Here is a 27,699-nt window from a genome sequence, read left to right as displayed (position 1 = left end):
AAGAAGGATCTTAGACCAAAGTTATTTTTATATATTGGGACAGGTATAAGTTTTTGAGTAATTGAATGTGTAACAAGAGAGGGTCTGGTGCTGGATTTAGGCAGTAGGGCTGAAATTGCTGGGGGGAGGTTAGTGTTTTGTAGCTGAAAATAAAATTTGATGGCTAACAGGTTTGAGTAATTTTGGAAGGTTGGGGCATTTGAAAGTGAGAGGGCTGTACAGTGATGGGACCAGTTTGAGAAATTACCATGTATTTTATGTGCTCTATTGTATAGTCTAGCTAATGGTTCTGTGATTTCTTTAGTTGTGAGGGACCAGATGGGGAGACAGTATGACAGGTTGGAGAGAAAAATGGCATTCAGATAGGTGGCAGAGACAATAGGTGTGAGAAATGGCCTGATCTTGCGGTAGACATATAATTTCTGTTTAAGTTTATTGGTTAGGCTGTGGACGTGGTTGCGGTATAAGGTGAGAGTCTAAATGAATTCCAAGATATTTATAAGTGTCTGTAATAGTAAGTGTTTGCTTTGCCAGTGTGATTGGAGCGGATATGGAGATGGTTTTCCTAGGTGAGTGAAAGTACATGCATTCTGTTTTCTTTACATTGATGGTGAGATGGTTGGTTTTTAGCCAGTCATTTAGGAGCTGGAGATCGGAGGTGAGTTTTGTGTTGATGGTGTCTATATTTGAGTCAGATACATAAATAACTGTGTCATCAGCATATAAAAGACATTGTGAGTGTTTACAGAGATTTGGCAGATCATTGATGTACATTATAAATAACAATGGGCCCAGTATGCTGCCTTGGGGGACTCCCATGTTACAAGGCAGTGGGGGTGATGTCCCCTTCCCAATCTTGACTAGCTGGGACCTGTTTGATAGATAGGAAGACAACATAGATAAAACAGGGGGAGAGAGTTGAAAGGAAACCAGTTTATTGAGTAAAATTTGGTGATTAACCGTGTCGATTAACCGTGTCGAAGACAGTGAAGCGCCAGTGCGTTATCATGAAATAACGGCACTCATAGGATCCCTCTTGTCCAATCAAATTGCTCGGCCGGAACTACCTGTTGTATTCATAGCTTTCAAGGGGCGTTACGTGCTGCCGGGAACGCCCACCTGGCGGTCAAAAAAAACCTGTTCATTCCGTTCCCTGCGAGTCGACTCACGCTGTTTGTTCAGCCAAAGTGCCGCATAGCCTACCTGTTGTGCTATCGGTTGCACTAAACCGACGAGGAGACACGCCTGGCTTGTGCTTTTACAGAATGCCGTCGGAGAAAGAAAACTCAGACAGGAGGAGGTTGTGGATTTGTGCAATTAGACGTGGTTCAGTCGCTGGGGAGGGCAAATGGCTACCATCAAAGTACACACGTCTTTGCGGCCAACATCTCATCAAAGGTAAGCTCAAGTAACGTTAACGGGGTATTTTAATCATTATTGTAACGTTACTTGAGCTTACCTTTGAGGAAATGTTGGCCGCAAAGACGTGTGTACAAACGGCTGAACAAACACTGCGTGAGAACCTAGTCGACTTGGCTGGCAGCGAATGAACAAGTTTGTTTTTTGACCGCCAGGTGGGCGTTCCCGGCAGCACGTAACGCCCCTTGAAAGCTATGAATACCCTTAGTAAATTTTCGCTCACAATGGGGACTCAGAATGGCGATGGGGCTAGGGTTAGGGTTGGGCCTCCTGGGGGGCGTATCCAAAAACCAACAGCACCATCGTGCTCAGCGACCAGAAATAGGTCTAGTAGGATGTGTTTGGTGAAGAAAACACCTTAGTAAATTTTCGCTCACAATGGGGACTCAGAATGGCGATATCTCCGGAACGCTGGGGCTAGGGTTAGGGTTGGGCCTCCTGGCGGGCCTATCCAAAAACCAACAGCACCATCGTGCTCAGCGACCAGAAATAGGCCTAGTAGGATGTGTTTGGTGACGAAAACACCTTAATAAATTTTCGCTCACAATGGGGACTCAGAATGGCGATATCTCCGGAACGCTGGGGCTAGGGTTAGGGTTGGGCCTCCTGGGGGGCGTATCCAGAAACCAACAGCACCATCGTGCTCAGCGACCAGAAATAGGCCTAGTAGGATGTGTTTGGTGACGAAAACACCTTAGTAAATTTTCACAATGGGGACTCAGAATGGCGATATCTCCGGAACGCTGGGGCTAGGGTTAGGGTTGGGCCTCCTGGGGGGCCTATCCAAAAACCAACAGCACCATCGTGCTCAGCGACCAGAAATAGGCCTAGTAGGATGTGTTTGGTGACGAAAACACCTTAGTAAATTTTCAGTAAATTTTCGCTCACAATGGGGACTCAGAATGGCGATATCTCCGGAACGCTGGGGCTAGGGTTAGGGTTGGGCCTCCTGGGGGACGTATCCAAAAACCAACAGCACCATCGTGCTCAGCGACCAGAAATAGGCCTAGTAGGATGTGTTTGGTGACGAAAACACCTTAGTAAATTTTCGCTCACAATGGGGACTCAGAATGGCGATATCTCCGGAACGCTGGGGCTAGGGTTAGGGTTGGGCCTCCTGGGGGGCGTATCCAAAAACCAACAGCACCATCGTGCTCAGTGACCAGAAATAGGCCTAGTAGGATGTGTTTGGTGACGAAAACACCTTAGTAAATTTTCGCTCACAATGGGGACTCAGAATGGCGATATCTCCGGAACGCTGGGGCTAGGGTTAGGGTTGGGCCTCCTGGGGGGCGTATCCAAAAACCAACAGCACCATCGTGCTCAGCGACCAGAAATAGGCCTAGTAGGATGTGTTTGGTGACGAAAACACCTTAGTAAATTTTCAGTAAATTTTCGCTCACAATGGGGACTCAGAATGGCGATATCTCCCTAACCCTATTATACAACTACCTGTTGTATAATATAATATAATATATTATACAACAGGTAGTTCCGGCCGAGCAATTTGATTGGACAAGAGTGAGTGAGTGCCGTTATTGTGATAATGCACTGGCGCTTCACTGTGTGTAGATCACTCCGCTTCACAGCTGCCCTAATCAACAAAACGCCTCACAGCTGTAGAGTAGACCGTAGTAAAGTAGACAGCCTGCAGTTAATTAGGCTGATTAGGGTACATTTTCAGCAAAGCAGAAAGCCGAGGGGACTATTTTTGTTGGCGGAGGAATAAATACAGAAATCATATATTTTCTCAGCTTTTTGTCATTTTTTTAATCAGCTTTGTTTAATAGAACTGTTATATAAAAGCAATATCACACTCGAGGTCGTGCTGTTGTTGTCTAATATTGGCACTGCTGTGATTATCTTCGGCGACCAAATCACAGCAGTGCCAATATTAGCCAACAGCCGCACTCCCTCTCATGTGATATTGCTTAAATATAATATAATATAATATAATATAATATAATATAATATAATATAATATAATATAAATACAACCATTTCAACAACTTCATATGAAAATGTGACATCTTGAAGACAAAGCAACAGTTTCTGTTACATTGCAGGTCACATTGCTATTGCTATATTACTATTTTACACATATTTTACACATCATTTTACAGATAATTCTATATATTGTATATATTATCTAATTAATAACTGGAATGTTGTTTTCCAGCACTTTGTAATGAAGTTGAGAGCAGACCCAAAGGTCTATCCACCTGCATATTGGTGACAATTAATTTGTGTCCTACCTGTTCCACCATTATTGACATGAAAGGAAAAGAGATATATGATGCTATGATATAGATTTTTCTCTCCCCTGTAGATCACAGGCTGTTGCTTGGTAAATCAAACTGTTAGCATAGCCAGTGGGTAAACACACATCTCTGTTGTTCAGTTGATTTTCCAAGCTGGGAACAAATGCTTCATCCACTGGAATGAGCATACCTCTGTTAAAACAATAAGTCTTGATTAAAAGTTTTTTTTATATATATGTTTTTTTTATCCATTTTGGTTTAATTCAGCAGGCTTGGTAGCTGGTGTTGTTCTGCCCTGTCAAACAAATCAGTACATTATCTTCCATCGCTACAGAGAACAGAGGCCTGTGCAAGAAGTGTTCAAGAGCTAATCAAACTTTGAACTTTCACTCCTCAAAATCCTGTAATGTCTTTCTCTCAGACATGATTCTCCATCAAGCCACTGTTGACATGCATCATCCACCAAGAAACCACAAGCTGTTTGAAAGCCTCTAGAGTCTGATAGTAGCCAAACCTGAGGTTTGGACATTGCTTTAGTGAGGCAGGATTTGAACCTATGTTGCTGTGATTTGGAGGGCATCCCACAGCCACCCATCCCCTATATAGAAAATAATGGTGTGATTCAAATGTTTCTGTTAAATTATAATTCATTCTGTGTGAGATAAAACAAATCAGATAATTATGTTCCAGAATAATAGCAAATTGAAACTGAAATAAGGTTACATTAGTTCAATCACACAGATGAAATGATGACGAGGGCAGCACACACATGGACATTGAACAGCAAATGGCGAAAGCAGTTGTGATGACGGATAAAAGCGCTGTCCTGTGTTTATCAGATCAATACAAATCACTGTTTGTATTAATTCAAGCGTACGTTTATGCTTTTATGAAGCTAGTTCTATTTTTAACCACCTCCATTCTTTCCATTTAAGTTTTCATTGCTCCAATTAGGTGCGTGGTTAAGAAAGACAGCATGTTAAGTGGATGGTTGACACCGTGCAGGACGCAGATTTGGCAAGGCCCTCACATCATCATGAAACAAACACTGTCCAGACTGCATCATATCCACTCCTCACACCCTGGGCATCATCCTGTCGCTCTATTTAACCACCAAGTTAGGAAGTGCTGGTGTGATATGGTGACTGTGACGTCACTGACGTGGCAGATGAGCTGTGTCCAGTGAGCGCAGTGGAGCAGAAAGTATGTGCTGTATACACAGGACCAAGACTCCAAACAGTCAAACGAGTGGAAAGACACACAGGACCTACAGGAGATCCATGCATTGCTTTAAGTCAGGGGCGGGCAACTCGCGGGCCACATGCGGCCCATGACCTCACTCAGTGTGCCTAGGTCAATTCCCTTTTTCCTATTTTTCCTATTTTTTTTTTACTTACAAGGTGGACGTTTTTGGTTAGGTTAGGTTAGACCACCCAAATCTGTGTTTTGATTTTACTGTACATCCTAGAACATGGCGCTAATGGCGTTAGCATTGTCCATTCACATACTGTTTAACGTTAGCATTTGAGCTAACACTGTTGTAACAAACTATATCCAGGATGCATATTGCACATGCAACATTACTAATCTGATTAATCTGACACATTTGGGTGATGCACCCCATCGAATTGCTTAACTTCACTTCACTTCACTTGCCTATAGACATAAACAAAGTAAAGTTGTTTTATTTGTGTTTAAAGTTGGAAAGGCAGTGATGCTTTCAAATTACCCGCCAGTTTGTTTCAAATTTACTTTGAGATTGTCGGTTTGCAGGGACGTTAAAAAAATGCATATTTTGCCGATGTTTTACGTTGATATTCTTCATATCCCACTGGTTTGCAGACATGTAAAATGCCACAGTCATATTCTGCCGTTAGGTTGTTAATTTTCCATGCAGTGTATTTAAAAAGAATAAACACTACAGATGGATGAAGTGACTGTAACCACAGGACATCTCTGCAGGTACATGTGTCACAGTTCTCATGTTGTTTGACATTTAGAAATATAAGAATACAGTGACAAGGTGCAGGAAGAACATCCATCAATAGCCAGCAGTGTCCATCACTATCATATATACTGTTGTGTATTTACAGTAAAGCACACATGAGGTTTCATCCTGTTATCATATACAACAACAAAAATAACACAACAAATAATTTAACCCAGTACCGAGTCCTAAAATGCTATTTCACATAACCCATTGATACTTGATGCAGCATTTGCGTGTATATCCCTCACTTGTGTGTGTATCCCTTTAAGACCACGAACCGCGTGACGCGGTCGGAGGTTCCGATTGTATTTACACTTCCTGTGACACGTAAACCTAGTCTGACTCATAATGTGAGTCAAACTAGGTTTGACCAAGTCTGTCAGACTAGATTGAGCAGGTAAAACAGCCGGCGTTTTGAACAGGAAGTCGCGATACAATGGGTCAAGTGGGCGGAGCTGCATAAGAGTACAGATTTCCTGGTCGGAAATCTATACATTGACCATTTTTCAACATTTAACGTAACACACCAACACACACACACACACGCACGCACACGCACGCACACGCACACGCACACACACACACACGCACACGCACGCACACACACACACACACACACACACACACACACACACACACACACACACACACACACACACACACACACACACAGACAGCATGAGGAATCACACTCACATTCCCCTACACACAGTCCTCCTGATGCGGCTGCCTGCCATTGAGCATGCTCAGAGTGGCCATGGAGAGATGGGTGCTGCGGACGGAGGTGGTGTGTGTGTTGTGGCGTGTGGGCGGGGCCACGCCACAGCAGCAACACAGCTGCTGGGTGAACTGCTTCTGGAAGGTCTTGCTCAGCAGGTAGAGGGCCAACGGGTTCAGGGAGGAGTTGGTGAAGGCCAGGATGCGAGCGGCAACGCTGCACACTTTGTGAACGAGCGAGGTGTCGACCTGGTGCGAGTGAGAGAGAGAGAGAGAGAGGGGTGGGGGGGTGGAGGGGTGAGAGGAGTTTGGCCTCTGTATGTGGAAGAAGCATGGAAGAGAGAGAGAGAGAGAGACACACACAGAGAGACAGAGGGAGACAGAGAGAGAGAGAGAGACAGAGAGACAGAGAGAGAGACAGAGAGAGAGGCAGAGAGAGAGAGACAGAGACAGAGAGAGAGAGAGAGAGGGGGACAGAGACAGAGAGAGAGAGAGAGAGAGCGAGAGCGAGAGACAGAGAGACAGAGAGAGAGACAGAGAGAGAGAGACAGAGACAGAGAGACAGAGACAGAGAGAGAGAGAGAGGGACAGAGACAGAAACAGAGAGAGAGCGAGCGAGACAGAGACAGAGACAGAGACAGAGACAGAGACAGAGAGAGCGAGCGAGACAGAGAGAGAGAGAGAGAGAGAGAGAGAGAGAGAGAGAGAGACAGGAGCAGGAACGAATACAGCAACCCAATCGCCAAGATAAAATGTCTGCATTGTATGATTCTGGAATCCACAGAAAATATAAATATGAACATTTCAGTCACCGTCTCTTCTTGGTTACGTGCACAAAGCTCGGCCACGTAACCGTAACCCTTGCCCCGCCTCGGAGGAGCCACCGCTACTTCCTGTTTACCTGTTTCCTGTCGGCCCGGGAACAAGTTTCCGGAGGCTCAGTTACTGTAACTTGCGGCTATACCTGGGAGTAGTGATAGTGTGTGTTGTTGTTTCTTCTACCTGGGAGTAGTGATAGTGTGTGTTGTTGTTTCTTCTACCTGGGAGTAGTGATAGTGTGTGTTGTTGTTTCTACCTGGGAGTAGTGATAGTGTGTGTTGTTGTTTCTTCTACCTGGGAGTAGTGATAGTGTGTGTTGTTGTTGGTTCTACCTGGGAGTAGTGATAGTGTGTGTTGTTGTTTCTTCTACCTGGGAGTAGTGATAGTGTGTGTTGTTGTTTCTTCTACCTGGGAGTAGTGATAGTGTGTGTTGTTGTTGGTTCTACCTGGGAGTAGTGATAGTGTGTGTTGTTGTTTCTTCTACCTGGGAGTAGTGATAGTGTGTGTTGTTGTTTCTTCTTCTACCTGGGAGTAGTGATAGTGTGTGTTGTTGTTGGTTCTACCTGGGAGTAGTGATAGTGTGTGTTGTTGTTTCTACCTGGGAGTAGTGATAGTGTGTGTTGTTGTTGGTTCTACCTGGGAGTAGTGATAGTGTGTGTTGTTGTTTCTACCTGGGAGTAGTGATAGTGTGTGTTGTTGTTGGTTCTACCTGGGAGTAGTGATAGTGTGTGTTGTTGTTGGTTCTACCTGGGAGTAGTGATAGTGTGTGTTGTTGTTTCTTCTACCTGGGAGTAGTGATAGTGTGTGTTGTTGTTGGTTCTACCTGGGAGTAGTGATAGTGTGTGTTGTTGTTTCTTCTACCTGGGAGTAGTGATAGGAGCGGTATAAGTAGATGATGTGGATGGGCAGCCAGCACACTGCAAACAGGCCCACGAACACCAGGACCGTCTTGGCCAAGCGCTTCCTTGACTCAACCTGTCAGATGATGCAAAGGCAGGATGGTTAAACGTAAGATGGCAGATAATAAGGGTCACATAGATAAAGATGGTAAAATGATGGCCTATGTTTAAATGAAATGGCATATTACTTCTGAGTCAGTGAGGGAAATTAAGACAAACATCTGATGATTTGAATGGTTATAAATGTACACCTATACAGCCATGAGGACACCATGAAAGATACTCTGCTTGCTAGGAAGTAAAAGTAGCCTAATGAGAGTTCATGATAAGAGTATAGACACTTTCATAGTAGGCTATACAGTATGTGTTACTTTCATTCATTTAATGTATACAAAAGGAACATACTCTAAAGCAGTGGTTCCCAACCTTTTCCCACTTATGGCCCACTTGGAAATCTCAGAAATGGTTGCGGGCCACATCTGACCATAAACAGTACAGAGGCCAAATAATGTCTTCTCAGAGTACTTTTTATTTGAATCATAACAGGAGCTGTCCATCAGCGCCACACAGAAACCAGAAACTCAAAGTGAGAGGCTGTCTGCAAGACACTAATAAATGAATAACTGATTACAAATTAAATAACGGTATCATTCAACAATGGAGAAATAAGAATTCTTTAAAACATAAGAATTTATTTTTCTCTCTCACAAAGATCGTAATGTTTTGCAAATGATTTGGTGGGCCACAATACCACCAGTGGGCGCTGTCGCACAGGTTGGGCACGGCTGCTCTAAAGACAATTTTTGTCACTGGCCTGTCGTCTGGCGTGCACGTTCCCTTCCACAGCTAAATTCGAGGCGCTCCGTATCAGGCTGCGGACGATTAAGGCGTAGTACACTGATATGACCAGCAGGGGGATGGCATAGAAAATGAGGAAGGAAGCCATGGAGTGTATCTTGGGGTGCAGTTCCCCAGCATGGGGATAGGGGGCGCACGTGATGAAGGTCTCATTAGTGGAGGGGACGCTGAAGGTGTGGAGGTCAGAGAAGACAGCCTCAGGGATGGCCAGCACCAGGGAGAATAGCCAGATGAGCGCCGCCCGCAGGACGATGCTGGTAGTGGTGCTGGACCTCTGGATGTCCAGGGGCTTCACGATGGCCCTGTACCTGAGTGTTGGGAAAGTTACTAGTTACTTCTCTCAAAAATTTGGCAAATTGAAGGACTTTACAAATTACTGCATAATAAAATTAATTAGAGGGAAAGTAACTTTTGCATTATTTCCTTCAGTTCTCTTATTAATGCACATGTCACACATGATGACATAGAGGATATTACTGTGATGTGTGTAGTTCTTCATAGATCTAGCCTCTTCATTTTGCTCTCAAAGTTCACCAGATTGATCCATTTTATTTTAAAATGTACCGTTTTCATTCAGGGGGCATGGCCCCGGACCCCGGTCTGGGGGCTGAGCACCCTGAAGGTCAAATCGCCCCTGTATAATTAAGTAGCCTATCAGCAGACAGGGCTGTGACCTACCTATCAGCAGACAGGGCTGTGTGTGACCTACCTATCAGCAGACAGGGCTGTGAGAGTGAACACAGACACTCCAACCGAGGTGAGCTGAATGAAGGGGATGACTTTGCAGCCCACTCTGCCGAACAGCCACTCCTCCGTCAGGTAGCGGCTGGCATCCACCGGAGCGCAGGTCACCAGGAGTAAAACATCCCCGAGTGCGAGGCTCGTCATGAAGAGGTTCGGGACGTTGCGGATGGATCTCGCAGAACAAAACGTCTTGATGAGAGTGATGTTGCCGACGAGCCCAAAGGCACTGATGACAAAGTAAAGTGAAGCGATGACCACTCCGTGGAACACCATCGTCTCGTCTGTGTCGAGTTGTGGGGCTGCGCGACGCATTTGGGCAGCTTACAAATGCTCCATCTCTGCGAGCCTCAAGCCAACTGGCTCCTGAAGAAGAGATGCGTTGAACTTCATATTTTATTTTGTATGTGGATTCTAAAGTCTCTGTATAGGCCCTCGTGAGGGTTCAGTTTTATGAGAAAGAACTCTATGATGATATTTTAATTGTTGTGCCATAGACTGGATTATGTTGTGCGTGCGTCGACTCGGATCTCGTTTTGGGCTCAGCGACCCGCCCATCACCATACATGAACCGACGAGGGTGGCTCAGCAGGTGTTAGTGCTGCTTCATGCCAGCATTGCATTTGACCAGGAGAGGGCAGTCATGAGCCATGGATTTTCACTCCTCCCTAACTTCACCTGGTGTCGTTTTGAGTTGGAATGAAACCCTTCATCCCTCGGCCCTCCATGGCAGCTCCCATGGTTTTCAATCCCTCTGATTTTCTAACCCACCAGTTAGTTCAGATGCATAACCTGCCTGTCTCCAATCATGACACTTTTATTTGTAGGAACAACTGCCAAATGAACACAGCAGAATATAATTGGTCTTGCCTACAGCCTATATCAGGGGTGGGCAATTATTTTTCATGGGGGGCCACATGAGAAACCCAGATTGTTGCCGGGGGCCGAACAAATATTGTCATGCCGTAACCCATTTATAGGTAACTTTGATGATAGAGAGGGCCACAAAAAATGTCCTCGCTACCAGGTATTGCTGAGGGCCGAACGCGCCAGCGCGAAAAATTTGGTGCATTTGAAGCCAGGTTTAGAGGAATAACTCATTTTAAATTAACAGTTGTGATGTCATTATTCAGTCTGTGCCTGTGTTGAGGGTCACACAAGAACAAAAATGCAGTCTTGAAGCTAAATAAATCCAAAACCAATGAGTTATTTGAGTTATTTAAATGTCTACTTCAATGTAGCCTTTTAGTCATAAAGATTATTGAAAGATATTCCATATTCCAGACTGAGATGCTATAACAGAAGTGGAGTATTGGCCAGAATATGACATGAACATTTGGACACTTATTCAGCGGGTATCTTGCATGTTGCGTTCAGGTGCACTGTGTGTGTAAAAAAAAAAAAATCCAATTCCATCGCGGGCCACACAGGCTACTAATTGTGTTCATGGTTCTATTGTAAATGGAGAAATATCAAACCTTTTTCTCTTTTTTGATATTTGTTCTTAAAGGAAACAGCAGCTATCACACACTAGCCTATAGGCACCAGGTTCTAGTGATATGGGAGCATTTGTAAACAGGATTATTTCAACATAATTTCCCAGCCACATCCACTGAAGGGCGCTACAACACAAGCCAAGGCCGAGTCACAGCCAGCTCAGTGAGAGACAGACCCACACAATGCAGACAATGTTTTAGAGACACTCAAGTCAAATAAGTAAATACAAAGTCTACAATTGTAAATATAGACATAGGCTTATTCTTGAAATCTTGAAATCTTCTCTCTTTCAATTCAATTCAATTCAAAGGGGCTTTATTGGCATGAGAAACATACGTAGCCTATACATTGTTGCCAAAGCAAGTGTCAAATGAAAACAAAAACAAAAGCAAAAATGTGCGTACAGTTAAAGATATAGGAGAATAAAGAAGTGTAACTTTGCACTCAAATATAATACACATAAGTTAGCTTATGAGTATGCTTACAATTAAATATATACTAAGGAGCTGTGTAAACAGCTATGTAACATTGCAATCAGATAATATGCACAACCGTAGTTAACTTAACTACTTAACTCTTTCTCTCACATACACTTTGGTCAAGTAGGCTGCAGTGCCACCTGTGTGTGTGTGTGTGTGTGTGTGTGTGTGTGTGTGTGTGTGTGTGTGTGTGTGTGGTGGGGGGGAGGGGGGGGGGGGGATGACAAGCACTCGTCAAACCAGTCTAACTGGACAAAAGGGCTCCTCGTGTTCCAACAACACACATCTTCCCTGTGTTCCACCTCCCAGAGAGGCGTTTGCTTTTGTCAAACTCATAAAACAATCCCTCCGATTTTTTCAACATCAAGTTAAACTTCAAAGAGAGTGAAGATAAACCATTAAAAAAACACACACACACACACACACACACACACACACACACACACACACACACACACACACACACACACACACACACACACACACACACACACACACACACACACACACACACACACACACACACACACACACACACACACACACACACACACCATCATCAGCAGCGTTCACTTCAAAACCTTAGCCTATTGATTTTGATTTCTTTGGTGAGAGGCCCCCTGTCAGGAAATAGCCAAATAAACAAACAAGCAAAACAACAACAGCAACGTCAAAGAGTAGCCTGCACGTAGGCTATATAGGGTAGTGCTCCTGTTGCCAAAACCTTCCTGAAGCCTAGTTGCCTTGAACAAGAGGAGGGGTGTGACTGTGTGTGACTGTCTTTACGGTGGGATGAGGCAAGCTGCAACAAGACAAGGGGGCGGAATAAGAATGTGACCTGGAGAATCAACGGTCGCTGGCATTGGCGGAGAGACCTGTCACTCATCCTGAAGTGGCGCACACCCAGGGCGCATCACAGTCGGGTTTCGATGCAAATATCCACCGTCCAGGCGCGCCCGGGTTCTCACTTGCCTATTGCTGATACATAACGACGTCGTCATTATTGCGGGTTAAGTCGAGTAGAAGTCAACCATGGCTATGGAGGAGAGGATGTTCTCGCTGACATTGTTGTGTCTTGGTGAGTTTTTCCTGTAACTTGCTACACTTTGTGTGGATTAGCCTACGGCTCTAGACTGCCTGGCTGGGCCACACCTGTTTGCGCACCTTCAGCTTCTGAAACTCGCATGTCCTGTGATGTCTCTGTCTTTGATTACCTTAGCTTTCATAAAAGAAAAGATCGGCTTTGGAAAGCTTTTAAAATATAGGCGACCACGTGACGGAGTAACATTTATATTAATGTTAGGTAATTTTGTTTCAATGGCATCTGATCTGACAGGCTGCCATGATGAGCTACAGGCAATTAGGCCTATCCAATATTGAGCAAATATTGTTTTAAACACTATTTATGAGGCAAGTTTTAATATTAATAATATTAATAATCAGTATAGCCTATGTTGAAGACAACAAGACAAAAAGATAAAAAAAAATTGGATAGAAGAAATTCAGTGTTTCAAATCAGACTCGGGTCTATGGACCCATTTCACAGCAACCCTTTGAGGTGGTGAAAGCAGGAAGTAAAGCAGCTGTAGCTAATACCATTAATTATGCTTCCATTGTGTTGAGGTGTTCCAGTGCCAGGTGCCCTCATTAATGCTAATGATTACACCTGCGTTATTTCCTGCTTTACCACCTCAAAAGGTTGCTGTGAAATGAGTCTATAGGCTGTCATCGTTTTTTCTTTTCCAAGAAATTATGAAACATCCAATAGGCTATTTTTAAATGCAATAAGAGCTACAAACCTGTGTGTGTGTGTGTGTGTGTGTGTGTGTGTGTGTGTGTGTGTGTGTGTGTGTGTGTGTGTGTGTGTGTGTGTGTGTGTGTGTGGGGGGGGGGGGGTTGGATGCGGAAGCAGCCACCGCCTGAAACACGTTTTTTTTAAACTATAACCATCATTAATCAGTGGTAGCCTAAATTGGTTAATTAAAATTTAATTAATAGTTGGATGTAATGAGCAATGGGTTGATATAATGTTGACCCAGTAACAATTTACAAAGCATTAAAAACACCAGTTGCACTTTATAATAGCCAGATCTATAATCATTAATTAATTCATAATAATTACATTATTTGGATGGCTATTATAAAGTTGCAACTGATGTTTCTTTGTAAATTGTTAATAGACACTGTGTAAACATTAATAATAATAATAATATAATTTGTTTTATCATTTCATTGTTTGTTAACAGTATAAACTAAAGTTAAATTAACTATTAATTTGCCATTTATTAATGTTGGTATTTATTAATGTTGGTTGTTATAAAGTGCCATCTTTGTATTACTATATGTATACCAGCAACCATGCATCGTTTACCATAATGTGTTGTTTGAAATGGAAATGTGTTTGCTGTCTTTAGTATTGTCATTAGCTGCGGGCATCCAGGTCAGCATCCCGCAGAAGGAGTATGAGTTTGCCCGAGGCGACAACATCACTCTGCCATGCAGCTTCACATCCAAGAATCTCGTCAACGAGTTGGTCATCGTCACCTGGTCGTCTGAGGCAGAAAAAGTTGGGGCTAAGGAGGTCAGACACACACAAAATTCTCTCACCTCAAGAGTAGCTACATCCCTGCATACCTGTACCAAGTTTGGTTAGCATCAGACATGATGGTTTTTGTGAAATAGGCTCCACCCACAAAACAATTTAAGTCAATTATATCAAAATGCTGTGGAGTTTCAGAAGTGGCAAAAGAGGTATTGTGCAGGATAGTTCACACATGTTGTGTGTTGTGGTTTGTGAAGATTGGACATCATTTGTAGGAGTAGCGAAAAAACTTTTTTGGACAACATTAAAATGGCGGAAAATCTAGTTAGACGGGAATGGGCGGGGCCTGTCCCTCTTCCTAGCCTCGTGGTCATCAGGCGTGGGGGTAGCTAGCCACCAGAGAAGCCCTGTGTCCACAAGGCTGATGTGGTCTCATGGTTTCTTCATAACTGGGTCTGAGCCAACTTGAGTCAGCCCTATTTGAGGGGAGAGTGACTGAAGAGTGCCTTTCACTCTACAGGAGCAAGTTGGTAGAGCTCTTCAACCTAGAGTGGACCCAGTGAGAAGTTTAATTTACCCTTAAATAAGTCCAATATACTAGCGTTAAAGTTGTAACAATGATTTATTTACAGAAAACACAAGTGTAAACGGATCCGGATCGTTACAGCTACGACCCCTGTTCCTTGAGCTTGCAAATTACCCTGAACAAGAGACCGAGGCAAGCTTTTATAACCTCTGACCTCATCCCAGGAGGACACTGTATCCCAGGACACTGTGCCTGGCTGCAGTGCACAGCGCCCCTAACTCTGGGAGGAGTAATAACGGGCTTTATCTTATTTCGCGACACTGAGATAACTTTATTTTCTTCCGTCTCTTCTCTTCTATCATCCATCTTGTTGAACAGTCGACTGTCATCACGCACTATTCCACCGGTAAAACTGACATCCCGCCCAAGTATGAAGGCCGAGTGTCGCTGGACAAGGACATCGCCAAAGGAAAAGTCAACCTGAGGCTGTCCTCCATCACACTGTTAGACAACAAGCAGTTTGAGTGTCGTCTCCTGATTCCAGGAGACGACGAGGGAATTCCTGCTGCCACCACACGTCTGGTGGTGCTGGGTAAGAGCCTGCTTTATACACACTGCCCCCCAGTGGGGCGGGGGATCTGAGTCTCTATTTATTTTCAGTAGTAATATATATTGTATATTGTTATTGTGTGTAAAGTGACTTTGAGTATTTAGAAAAGGGCTATATAAATCGAATGTATTATTATTATTATTGATGGTTAAACTCAATCTGTTTTCTGTATTAAACTGTGTTCTGTGTTGTGCGAGTTATGGCAGTTGATATCACAAGATAATGAGGTGACAACTGAATGTAAAAAATGGCAAATAATTGTAAAAATAAAAAATGCTAAAACTAGAAAATAAAAAAATCATTTTCTCACTCGGCGTCTCTTTTTCATGGAAAAATATGATCTAGAGAAACTGATGACATTCATTTTTGTCCTAGTGGCTCCATCTACACCCATCTGTGCGATCCAGGGTAAGGCCGAGTACGGCCAGAACATCAACCTGACCTGTGTGTCTGAGGAGGGCTCCCCGCCTCCCACGTACAAGTGGCAGAGTCGGGATGTCAGGAAAGCTCTTCGTGGTCCAGACCCCAGGACCACCGACAGTAAGTTTCAACAGAACCCCTTTCACCATCTGTCAGGTGTCAATGTTCAACACAGAATGTAAATACAGCATGGTTGCTTTCCATGCCATCATAGGGCAGCAGTCCACACAGAAGTGGAGTGTGCGGGTCGGGTGTGAATACTGCTGAAGCGATTAGTCAAATGACAGAAAATGTATTCTAATTCTGATCATCAATTAATCATTTTAGTAATTTATCAAGTATACATGCCAAGCATTTGCTGGTTAGAGCATCACAAATGCTAAGAGTTACATTAGCAATGTAAATGTAATGCTAAGAGTTGCTGCTTTTCTCCTTTTCATATCAATATCAAATGAATACTTTGGGTTTTTGGGGCTGCTGGTCAGACTAAGTAAACAATCTGAAGACTCACTTTGATCTCTGGTATTTTGTGATGGGTATTTGTCATTACTTTTGACATTTTATAGAGTACATGATTAATTGATTACTTGGGGGGGGGGGGGGATCAATAGATTAATTGATGATGAAAATGTTAGTTTCAGGCCTAAATGGTCACACAGGATGCAATGCACATCAAGAAAGAAAGAGATTAGCACCATGTTATTCAGGGTTTGTGTGTGAAAAGAGTTTCTGTGCATTTTCAACGGGCTTCATAAGAACAAGAGATATCGTATTTGATCAAGGCCTCTAGCCCTTTAAAACGTGATGCAGCATTTGCGTGTATATCCCCCATTTGTGTGCATATCCCTTTAAGACCGCGGTCTTAAAGGGATATGCACACAAATGCTGCATCAGGTATCAATGGGCTAGAGGAGAATGTAATCCTTCAATATACGATAAAGCATGACATCACAGCAAGAGCGATATATATAAGTGACGTGTGTGTGTGTGTGTGTGTGTGTGTGTGTGTGTTTCAGAGGGAGGTATCCTGTCTCTTTACAATATCACCAAAGACACATCAGGATACTACACCTGCACCTCCGAAAACAAGATCCGCTCTGCGTCCTGCAACCTCACCCTGACCGTCATGCCACGTGAGACCAACTGGGGATATAGTATTTATAATGAGAATATTTTTACCACTTAACTTCACTTTGTTTATTTGTCAGGGACAATGCAAGACAACATTGTAACAAGTTACAGTAACATGAAACATATGCGATGCATATAGGATATCTAGCCAAGGCTAATTTGCAATCCCTGTCCCTGGGTAGGCTTTTCTAATAAAAGACATAATCAACAAAGTGCAAACATAAAAATTGTGACACGATCATACAAAATTTACAGTAGAATTACGCAACTACATCAGTGATCAATGGTCGCAGGTTTGATTTTGCTTCAGCCAGTGTTTCACCTTTTCATTAAAGCTTTTCAGATTAGTTTGCATTTTTATTTCTGTTGGTAGGGAATTCCACATGTGTGTGTTTCCCTTTTACTGAAAAGGATGACTGACCGAAGGTAGTTTTGCGTTGGGCCGCTCTACAATTGCCATTCGCTGATCCCCTTGTGGCAATTCTGTTGCTGTTTATTTTTGTGACATATGGTGAAAGTACGGCTTGGACGAGATTATTCACACATTTAAAAATCAATTTGACAAACGAAAACTTAATGAAGCTGTCAAAACTGAGCAGCTTGTACTTGTGTAGAATTATACAGTGGTGTCATTTCACTTGTTTTCCATCCATTACTTCTTTCTTCATCATACACATGACATGCTGATCCATCTTGTGTTCTGTCACATGACCTGCTGATCCATCTTGTGTTCTGTCACATGACCTGCTGATCCATCCTGTGTTCTGTCCCGTTCCGTCCTGCAGCTTCCTACAACATCGGCTCCACTGCGGGGATCATCGGCGGTGTCGTGGCAGCTTTGATCATCATCATCATCATCGTCTATTGTTGCTGCTGTCGCAAGAAGAAGAACACAGAGGAGGAATACACCATGGGGTACCGTCTCTCTCTCTCTCTCTCTCTCTCACACACACGCACGCACACACACACACACACACGCACATGCACGCACACACTAGGGGTGGGGGAAAAAATCGATACACCACAGTATCGCGATATTTTGCCTGACGATATTGTATCGATATTTGGACGCCAAGTATCGATATTGCAAAAAAAAAAAAAAAATTTTTTTTTTTTTTTTTTTTTTTGCAGGCCATGCCATGCCACCGGGCTACTATAAACTTTAGTTCCAAGGCCAGCAGTAAACAAACGGTAGCATATTTTCATTTTGTTTTAACAGTAACAGTTTTGTCATAACAGTCATTTACAAATTCCCCAGTTACTGAATGGGCTGCACAAAATGTTTTGTGTAAGTGAAGTGAAGTTGCAAAAACTACATAAGTACAGTAGTCCACACACACATCCAGTTAAGGTGGACTGTAAGTAGACTGTAACAAACAGTTGAGTTTGTCAGGTGCATGCAACTATGACATGACTTTATGAAAGTTGTTGGTCTGTCTACTTGACAATGTTGCTGCAATAAAATGGTTGAAGTCAGATGTACAGACTGAAAAATTGTTCTTATATAAACCAGATGTTGACAAAGTTTTCCTTTGGGGACATCATTTGCAGTTGAAAAAGTAAGAAATCGCAATATATCGAAATATCGCAATATTCAATATATCGCAATATCGATATATCGCAATATCGAAAATATCGCAGTATCGCAATACTATCGTATCGTGACTCAAGTATCGTTTCAGTATCGTATCGTGGGCATCTGGTGATTCCCACCCCTAGCACACACACACGCACACACGTACGTACGTACATGCATACACACACAGTCACTTTTGGGGTATTTACATAGACTTACATGCATTCCCCTGGAGACTTACCTAAACCTAACCCTGACCTTAAATGGTAAATAAACCTTAAAACACATTTTTCCAGCTGTAAACCAATGTCTATGGCTTTTGGGTAGTGTTGCTGAAGGATTCTGGGCAAAATCTCCACATTTGAGAGTAAACTGTTAGAATTCTAAACACTATAATTATAATTGAGAGTGCCCTCTAGGGGGTTGAAACCCACTTTCGCAGTTGGGTCTGCCAAGATCTTCGGTTCCGCTTACATCACCAAGAACACCCGCTCTGACCTTCATCCATGGCTTTTCCACACAGAGTCAGAGGCATGGATGAAGCTCTAGAGTGGGTGAAGGTCAGTGTCCTCCAGTCTGCATGTGTGGAAGTGTCCTTGGACAAGACACTGAACCCTAAATTGCTCCCGATGGCTGTGCCAGCACCCTGTGTGGTAGCTTGCCGCCATCGGTGTGTGAATGTGTGAATGCACCTCCTCATTGTAAAGCAACCACTGACCCCAAAATAATATTTTTACCAACTGGGGACACTGCTTTTGTCCCCAGTTGCACAAGCCGTCCCCGATCACTTGGTGTTATGTCGGGTGTGTGACGAAGTTAAAGACACATACTGTAACCCTCCATCTGACCGATGTGCGCTCTCTTCAGGGTCCGTGAGGATGGAGAGCTCACTGAAAAAGAGCCAATGCGAAACGGCGAGAGGCAAGAGGAAACGCAGGACGATGTCCGAAGCGACGACGACTCCAGTGTGAGGAGCCCCCCGGATCGCCGCGACCGCTATGAGGAGCAGAGTGAGCGGGAGTACGACCGGCGCAGCGACTACGACGACCGGCGCAGCGACTACGACGACCGGCGCAGCGACTACGACGATCGGCGCAGCGACTACGACGACCGGCGCGACAAGCCCAAGGACCGCAACGAGCGATACGACGATGACCGCCGCTACGACGACGAGCGCCGCTACGCTGACCGCAGGGACGACCGCTACGACGAGCCGTACGAAGACGGCGATCGCGACAGACCGCCGCCCGTGCCGGCCAGCAAGCCACCTAGGATGGATTACGACGATTAAGACCCCAGCCTGTACCAACAACCTTCTTCCCTCTGTTGCCTTGTTTCCACGAACTTTACTCCCATGGCAGCCATTTTGAAATGTTGTCATCACTCAGGGTAGGAAGTTCTCCCCAGAGCAATGTTCTGGAACTTCATATTATGAATTGGACAAATTTACAATTTCATGGATCCCCCTGAAATGCTTTATTAGAAATGAATGTTTGAAAAATCTGGAGGGATATGTTGGCATTTTAAAGTAATAAGGTGTGGCCCACTGTACAGTAACCTAACTAGTAGCTACAGTCACTTCCCTGCTGAAGCAGTCATTGTAGTTTCTGTTCCTGAGATTGATAGCTAATTTGAGTATAGGTGTAACTGAACACAAGTCAGTCATCTGGGTAGACTTCCCCACTCCGACTGTGACATGAGTTTCAAATGGGAACCAGGTGAATCAGCTTCATGGTACACTGCTACTGCCTTGTCTGGGTCTCTTCAATGAGTTGTCAGTTAGCCAAAACGAGCCAGATTAAAAAACGCAAAGGCCTACCTGCTGTCAAACTATCAAAACTGACCGTGTATCTTTCTCTGATATACAGGAGACATTTTTTTTAGGGTTGATATTTACATCAGAGGTGGTTGTGAAAGACATCTGGCTGAACCACAGACATTCAGGTTTGGCTTCTTTTTTGTTGTGTTGCTTAAACAATACGTTGACATTATGTCAGTATGGCATAATGTCAGTTTGTTGCTTTCAGTGTTTGTTTCAAGATGGCTTCTGTTCTAGGGGTGGAATGGGTGGTAGTTTTTTGTTTGTTTGTTTTTTGTTTGTTAGTTTTTGCAATGCACTGAAGCCAATACCTCTGTATAAAGAAGTGGGCTTCAGTATGTTTTTATCATGATATGTTTTAATTCTTACATAATACTATATATTTTTTTTTTGATGGAACATGGGGTCCATGGGTGCTCTTTGGAAATATGTGGCATCCATAGCTAAGGGCGTGTGTGTGTGTGTGTGTGTGTGTGGGGGGGGGGGGGGGGGGCGTGTTTTAGTGGGGGGAATATTATTTTTCTTGTCTATTTTTAAAAAGAATGAATTCAGTGCTGCACCCTAAAGGCCTGGTGGGGCCCCATGGGCCTTTTTCACAGCAGCAATTTTGTGTCTAAATGGCAGGGTGAACTAACCTGCCCAGATGGGGGTGGTATCTGGCAGCGCCAGGTTAAGGGTTAAACACAACATTAATGGGGACCCCAACACAAGGACACCTGAATGGATTGGAAGTTGGAACCCCTCATTAGTGTGTGGGTTGCACCTGTGCTTGCCCTGCCTTTTAGACACAAAATGGCTGCTGTGGACAAAGGATAATTGGTGTGTTTTCTAATATTGGAACATGAAATAATGAGAATAAAAGTTATTTTTAAGCTTCTAATTTTCCTGTACTTTTCATTTTGTGTTGTATAAGTTGCATGTATTCCTATGAGGACAGTGGATCAGTTTAGTCTTCCTCCTCTGAACCACAGGACAGACAGACAACAGCTTGCCAAAAAGGGGAACCAGTCAAAGCAGCTAATGTCCTTTGCCAAAATCACCCTTTTGTTAGCATGTCTTATTTTCTGAATCTCACTGATTTCCGTTGGATATGAAGTGCAATGTAATTGGAAAATGTATAAGCTGTTATTTTAGCATTGGCAATTATGTTATTCGGGGTTTTCTTTTTTATTGGGGGGGGGGGGGGTGATACAGACACAGATGCACACGCAGAAAGAAAAAAACAATCTTTGGGTTTTTTTACGTTTTAATTTGTTGCAGCTGTGCTGAACACTAGATGGCGATGCTGCATCGCAAGACTCAACCAATTAAGCAGTCTTTATGCCTTCTCCCTTGCTAGTGCAAATTGTGGATGTTATAGTCGTTACAAAATCAGTTTTAGAAGTTATGGTGATTTAAAAAAAATCACAACTTCTGATGTTTATCATATGATTTAAAAACAACATGCATTGGGTTTATTTGGGGGTGGGGTAAGCGTTAATGTTGCCTGGCAAGTGCGTTAGTCTACCGCAGGTTCCTTTTCACCATTAAGTAGCGGGCCTACAACCATGCTGCAGTGCAGCATAGCATAGGCTACCCTACAGCCTCCACCCCCGGCCTGCTCCCTTCCCTCCATCACCCAGCGACACCATCCATTGTCTCTCGGCAGGACCAGAGTCGCGCCCCCCACTCCCAGCTGCGTCAAGTCAGACAGACAGACTCGTACAGCACACTCCCGGTAGTCATAGTCTTCAAAATAAAAGCATGGTCTGTCACAAAATCTGTGCTCCACCCTCCTCCGTCCCCGCCTCACCGCAGTTTCACCCTCTTGTTTCTCGTCAAAATACAACGCGGAGTCATCTGTATTTGAATTTAAAACGTATTAAATTCAGTCGAGAGATTTTACCTACCTACCTTATTTTGAAAGATGTCACCGGAAGTGATAGGTTTTATTCTATCGGGCTTGACACTAGTCCCACACTCCGGAGTCCCGTTATCTGCAACAACACTGAACACTCCTATTCTCTGTGGAAGCGCGGAGCAGTAACGGAGTCCACGGGGCAGAGACAGAGAGAAGAAGAGGATGTGAATCAGAACTTTGATTCAATTCATCGGTCGGATTTGGAAAATGTGTTTGATGCTGAGACGGTGGATTGTTCTTCTTTGCCTCGCAGGTATGTTGAACACAGAACAACAACCTCTCTAGTCCACTCTGACTGTGTACGTGCGTAACAGGTTCTTACATCCGAAAGTTTCAGTTTGGAGTCTTTTAGACCAACTTATAGGCTATAGACACAGATGTATTTAGACACACATTTATTATAAAGCTTGCTTATGCATTTAGAAGTGATAAGAAATAATATATTAGAAATAGGCTATATAGGCTATTTAGGCCAGTCCCCCCCCCCCCCCCCCCCCCCCCCCCCCACACACACACCCCAGTCCCAGGGATAATATCAATGTATTGAGAGGCTAGATCAAAGTCCTTTCTACACTGCCAAATCAAGATGATTTGAAATGTTGTGTTGAAAATTAAGCCAAAAAGTATGAAAGTAACCAAGAATGTGAACAGTGTCGGGGTGTAGCTATAATATGGCTTCATTAGCTGGGCTGTAGCCAACTGTTCCATTGTATCCAGTCATGTGTGAGTGATCCGAGGAGAAGCACTGGGGGTTGTGGATTAGGAGGTCTCACTTCAGTTGGAGCAGCTCTAAGCAGGTTTAACAGTTTACTACATCATTCAGTTTATACAGGTGTTTACAGCAACACCCAACCATACAAAATGAGAGTAGAACAAGTAGGGAGATTTGGATCCAGACCCAAGTATGGGCTCATGTTGTGAAGCTTCATCTAATCAGTTATGAGTTGCGTTCAGGAGAATCATTGTGCCTCCTCAACTAAATTGAACCAAATGTTTTATACTGTCTCCTCACAAAACAACCCCGCCAGACGCCAGAGGGCAATAATCAAGCAGGCGCAGCAATCAATCAATCAATACTCAACATCTTAAACCTTTTCTGACAAACAGTTACATCCAAATATGAGTTCCTCCAGACGTAGCCTATTGAATTCTATTAATAACAACCTCCCCCGCAGCCCCAGCAGGCCTTCTACCTTTGTTTTCTCCTCTGGAGGAAAACTAATAAAGCCTGGATTTCCTGCAGTCTCTGATCCTGGGAACACCAACTTTACCCTGGCGCTTTTTTTTGGTTCCAATTCCTAGAATTTGGAATGATGTTAGGAAATTTGTGTTTTAACCCACTGGATTCCTGTTGTCTGCCTGCCTGTTTGTCTCAACACAGTCTCACAGTAATGTCTCAGTCAGCCTCTCTCTCCACAGCACTGTACATGAAGAACCAAGAAGAGCTCCTCTTGCCTTCATAGTTGTTGGTTTGGTGCTTTGAGAGTTGAGATGTTTTGATGGAATCCATCAGTTCCATGACAGCAGGCCTGTGTGTTCCATTGAAGGCACACCCTTAATCTGTAATGGAAAGAAAACAATATTCTTCAAGTGAAGCGACCCCCTCACATCGCTGCTCTCTGGTCCAGAACACAGAGTTCAGCTGCAACCTCCCACTGCTGGACACACACACACACACACACACACACACACACACACACACACACACACACACACACACACACACACACACACACACACACACACACACACACACACACACACACACACACACACACACACACACACAGCAGGACACAGATGTTTCAGGGTGTGTGTGTGTGTGTGTGTGTGTGTGTGTGTGTGTGTGTGTGTGTGTGTGTGTGTGTGTGTGTGTGTGTGTGTGTGTGTGTTTTCTCACATGGTCACCTCTCCAGTGTCCAGCTCCTGGTCGTCATGTGACCCAGAGTCGTGCGGCTTCAGGAGCTCCAAAACAACCTTGAGTCAACTCAGCTTTAGCAACACATCTGACTCAAAACTCAGCTTTAGCAACACATCTGACTCAAAACTCAGCTTTAGCAACACATCTGACTCAAAACTCAGCTTTAGCAACACATCTGACTCAAAACTCAGCTTTAGCAACACATCTGACTCAAAACTCAGCTTTAGCGAGCACATCTGACTCAAAACTCAGCTTTAGCGAGCACATCTGACTCAAAACTCAGCTTTAGCGAGCACATCTGACTCAAAACTCAGCTTTAGCGAGCACATCTGACTCAAAACTCAGCTTTAGCGAGCACATCGGACTCAAAACTCAGCTTTAGCGAGCACATCTGACTCAAAACTCAGCTTTAGCGAGCACATCTAACTCAAAACTCAGCTTTAGCGAGCACATCTGAATCAAAACTCAGCTTTAGCGAGCACATCTGACTCAAAACTCAGCTTTAGCAAGCACATCTGAATCAAAACTCAGCTTTAGCAAGCACATCTGACTCAAAACTCAGCTTTAGCAACACATCTGACTCAAAACTCAGCTTTAGCAACACATCTGACTCAAAACTCAGCTTTAGCGAGCACATCTGACTCAAAACTCAGCTTTAGCGAGCACATCTGACTCAAAACTCAGCTTTAGCAAGCACATCTGACTCAAAACTCAGCTTTAGCGAGCACATCTGACTCAAAACTCAGCTTTAGCGAGCACATCTGACTCAAAAAACAAATTAAATCAATACAGGCTGCTTTCTGCACACTGGCTTTGCTGCCAACTGCACAACGCTTTGTTCCAAACAGCAAAGAGAAAAAGGAAAAAAAGGGGGGCAGCTTTTCTTGGAAGTTTTCACCTTGAAATATTTTAAATATTTACCCAGCCAGCTAGGTGGGAAGTGGGCATGATTTCATCCAAATTCATAGCTGAAACTGATGTGGGATGAAGGGAGTATTAGATGTGTCAGATATATTTACAGTAAGCAAACAGTAACAGGTGTCACTCCCTCTCTCCTCCAGCAAATCCCCCTGATGACACATTCCAACTTATTACCAGCACATGCTGTTGCTAGCAGGTCTTACAAACTGCAATTAACCTATCGTCTCTTGTCTGTTCATCTTCCCATGGATTAACAGTATGTTTCATACTGGCCTCATGCTACACTATAGTATAATATATAATATAATAATATACATTTCTAGTCAATAAAACCATCATATTTTCGTTATAATCCCACTCCTCCCATCAAACAAAATGGCCTCCCTGACTCATTGGTGTTTAGACTTTTGAACGATCCTCACTGCATTCTGTCTCAGCCCAAACTTTCTGCTTTCAATACAAAATGCATCAAATATCCAGGAGGAAAGATGGCATTTCTTGGGGTCTCAGAGGCAAAGTATGGCGGGAATGAAGGACCAGAAAAATGGTTAAATGTTGAAATGTATTGAAAAAGTTTCTATTATGTCTGTATAGACTCCCTGTCCCACCAGAATGTAATTAGTATTTCACTAAATGTATCATTCATATACAATCAATAGGTCACTGGTTTATGGCCACTGATGCCAATAGAGGCTTGGGTACCATAATCACTCTAAATCAGTGATACTCAACTGGCGGCCCGCGGGCCGCGGGCTGTGTGGCCCGCGATGGAATTGCAAAAAAAAAAAAAAAAAAAAAATTACAGTGCACCTGAACGCAACATGCAAGATACCCGCTGAATAAGTTTCCAAATGTTCATGTAATTCTGGCCAATACTCACACTTCTGTTATAGCATTTCAGTCTGGAATATGGAATATCTTTCAATAATCTATGATTTAGCTGCTAAATTGTCAAATACTGCCGTCTGCTCGCTACCCAGGCACTTATGTATGTACTTAACCTAAGTAACTATCCGGTGTGCACAACATTGTCAGACTAAACTCCGTCTGACACCTACAATCTGCTACAGAAAAATGTATATTGATTGTTTAACTGGCCCCTGGCCTTCTATCATTTCACGAAAGTGGCCCCCGGGCAAAGCAAGTTGAGTCTCCCTGCTTTAAATGGTCTAACTTCTTCAGGCAGGTCAGTGTGTGTCAGAGTCCGGCCTGGGTGCACATTACAATTGAAATGCATTGAACACACGGGAGTCATAATGCTTTGGCCCCTGATGGTCTGGGGGCCTCGAGGCATGTGCCCTGCATGGTCACAATATATCTCTCTACCTGTCTCTCTCCTCCCCAGGCGTCCTCCCTCCCTGTTGCTGGGCGGTCCAGGTGTTTGTGAGAGACGAGAAGCGTTATGCCGTTCTGTTCCAGTCGGTGGTGCTGCCGTGCCACTACACCAGCGTGTCCACGCAGACCCCGGTAGTGCAGTGGGTCTACAAGTCGTACTGCCGCGACCGCACGCGAGACGCCTTCAGCTTCCCCGACAGCCTGGGGGGGGGCGGGGCCCCGGGCGGCGGGCTGGGGGCGGCGACAGGAGGGACAGGGGGAGGCGGTTACGAGACGGGGAGGACCGCCTCCTACCTGGACTGTGCCGACAGCAGCAGGACGGTCCGCACTGTGGCCTCCATCTCCGGATCGTCCATCACGCTGTCAGAGTACTACAAGAACAGAGACATCTCCATCATCAACAGTAAGAGGCCTTCTGGCTGTGCTGATTCATCTTATGTGTGTGACGTGTGTCCGTTTGTAGCACAATATGTCTGTTTGTAGCATGAGGGGGCGGGGCTAGGGAGGAGGGGCCATAGGGATAGGAGGGCATGAGGGGGCGGGGCTAGGGAGGAGGGGCCATAGGGATAGGAGGGCATGAGGGGGTGGGGCTAGGGAGGAGGGGCCATATAGGAGGGCATGAGGGGGCGGGGCTAGGGAAGAGGGGCCATATAGGAGGGCATGAGGGGGCGGGGCTAGGGAAGAGGGGCCATAGGGATAGGAGGGCATGAGGGGGCGGGGCTAGGGAGGAGGGGCCATAGGGATAGGAGGGCATGAGGGGGCGGGGCTAGGGAGGAGGGGCCATAGGGATAGGAGGGCATGAGGGGGTGGGGCTAGGGAGGAGGGGCCATATAGGAGGGCATGAGGGGGCGGGGCTAGGGAAGAGGGGCCATATAGGAGGGCATGAGGGGGCGGGGCTAGGGATAGGACGGTGGTAGAGAGTCGGGATACACCAGAACTGCACCGCGTCATCGCACTGCACCGCGCCCCTTTTTGGGGGAATGCGGAAATCCTCTTTGACTCAGGCTGAACGGACATGAGGACCGACCAGTCAACTTTAATTTATTCATATATCTCCACCGTTCAGGTCGAGAGCAAGGTCGCAAAATAATTAGTAGACATGTTTATCAAACCAAAAAAAACACTTGAACCCGAAATTAATGAATTGGTATTTTGTCTATGCTAGCTAAAAACATGGCAAAAATACCATCACAACAACGCTATTCATTCTTTCTATCCTCCAAAAAGGGGCGCGGCCTTGACGCTTTGGATGTGCAGGTCTGGTCTATTCAAGGGGTGGGTAGGAGGCTGAGAGGATGTAGGTCGTGGCAGAGCCGTG

At 44.4% G+C, this 27,699-nt stretch overlaps 3 protein-coding genes across 3 annotated transcripts in view; 2 read left to right on the top strand and 1 right to left on the bottom strand.

Moving 5' to 3' along the window:
- Nucleotides 1-6,372: 6,372 nt before the first annotated feature.
- LOC310791063 (gastrin-releasing peptide receptor-like) lies at nt 6,373-9,980 on the bottom strand (the record flags this gene model as incomplete). The annotated part of the gene is made up of 4 exons (XM_083652778.1): nt 6,373-6,636; nt 8,068-8,181; nt 8,920-9,271; nt 9,673-9,980. 4 exons carry the CDS (start codon nt 9,978-9,980, stop codon nt 6,373-6,375), a joined length of 1,038 nt encoding a protein of 345 aa, XP_083508904.1.
- Nucleotides 9,981-12,617: 2,637 nt separating this feature from the next.
- LOC310791381 (cell surface A33 antigen-like) lies at nt 12,618-21,184 on the top strand. Its single transcript, XM_083653073.1, has 7 exons — nt 12,618-12,758; nt 14,095-14,261; nt 15,127-15,340; nt 15,734-15,898; nt 16,795-16,911; nt 17,695-17,824; nt 19,353-21,184. The coding sequence occupies exons 1-7, from the start codon at nt 12,713-12,715 to the stop codon at nt 19,774-19,776; spliced, it is 1,263 nt and encodes a 420-aa protein (XP_083509199.1). The 5' UTR covers nt 12,618-12,712; the 3' UTR covers nt 19,777-21,184.
- Nucleotides 21,185-25,565: 4,381 nt separating this feature from the next.
- The window catches only part of LOC310791162 (uncharacterized protein), a gene marked incomplete at its 5' end in the record, with an annotated part of 23,136 nt that continues 21,002 nt past the window's right edge, over nt 25,566-27,699 (top strand). Inside the window, 2 exons of the mRNA XM_083652855.1 lie at nt 25,566-25,593; nt 26,392-26,784. Of these exons, the coding sequence (XP_083508981.1) occupies nt 25,566-25,593; nt 26,392-26,784 (421 nt within the window). The remainder of the gene's footprint in view (nt 25,594-26,391; nt 26,785-27,699) is intronic.

The sequence above is a fragment of the Poromitra crassiceps genome (genome assembly GCF_964638095.1).
Source record: "Poromitra crassiceps genome assembly, chromosome: 16".
Taxonomy (NCBI): Eukaryota; Metazoa; Chordata; class Actinopteri; order Beryciformes; family Melamphaidae; genus Poromitra; species Poromitra crassiceps.
Note: the sequence above shows the minus strand (reverse complement) of the source record. Positions and strands in the feature narration are given on the sequence as shown.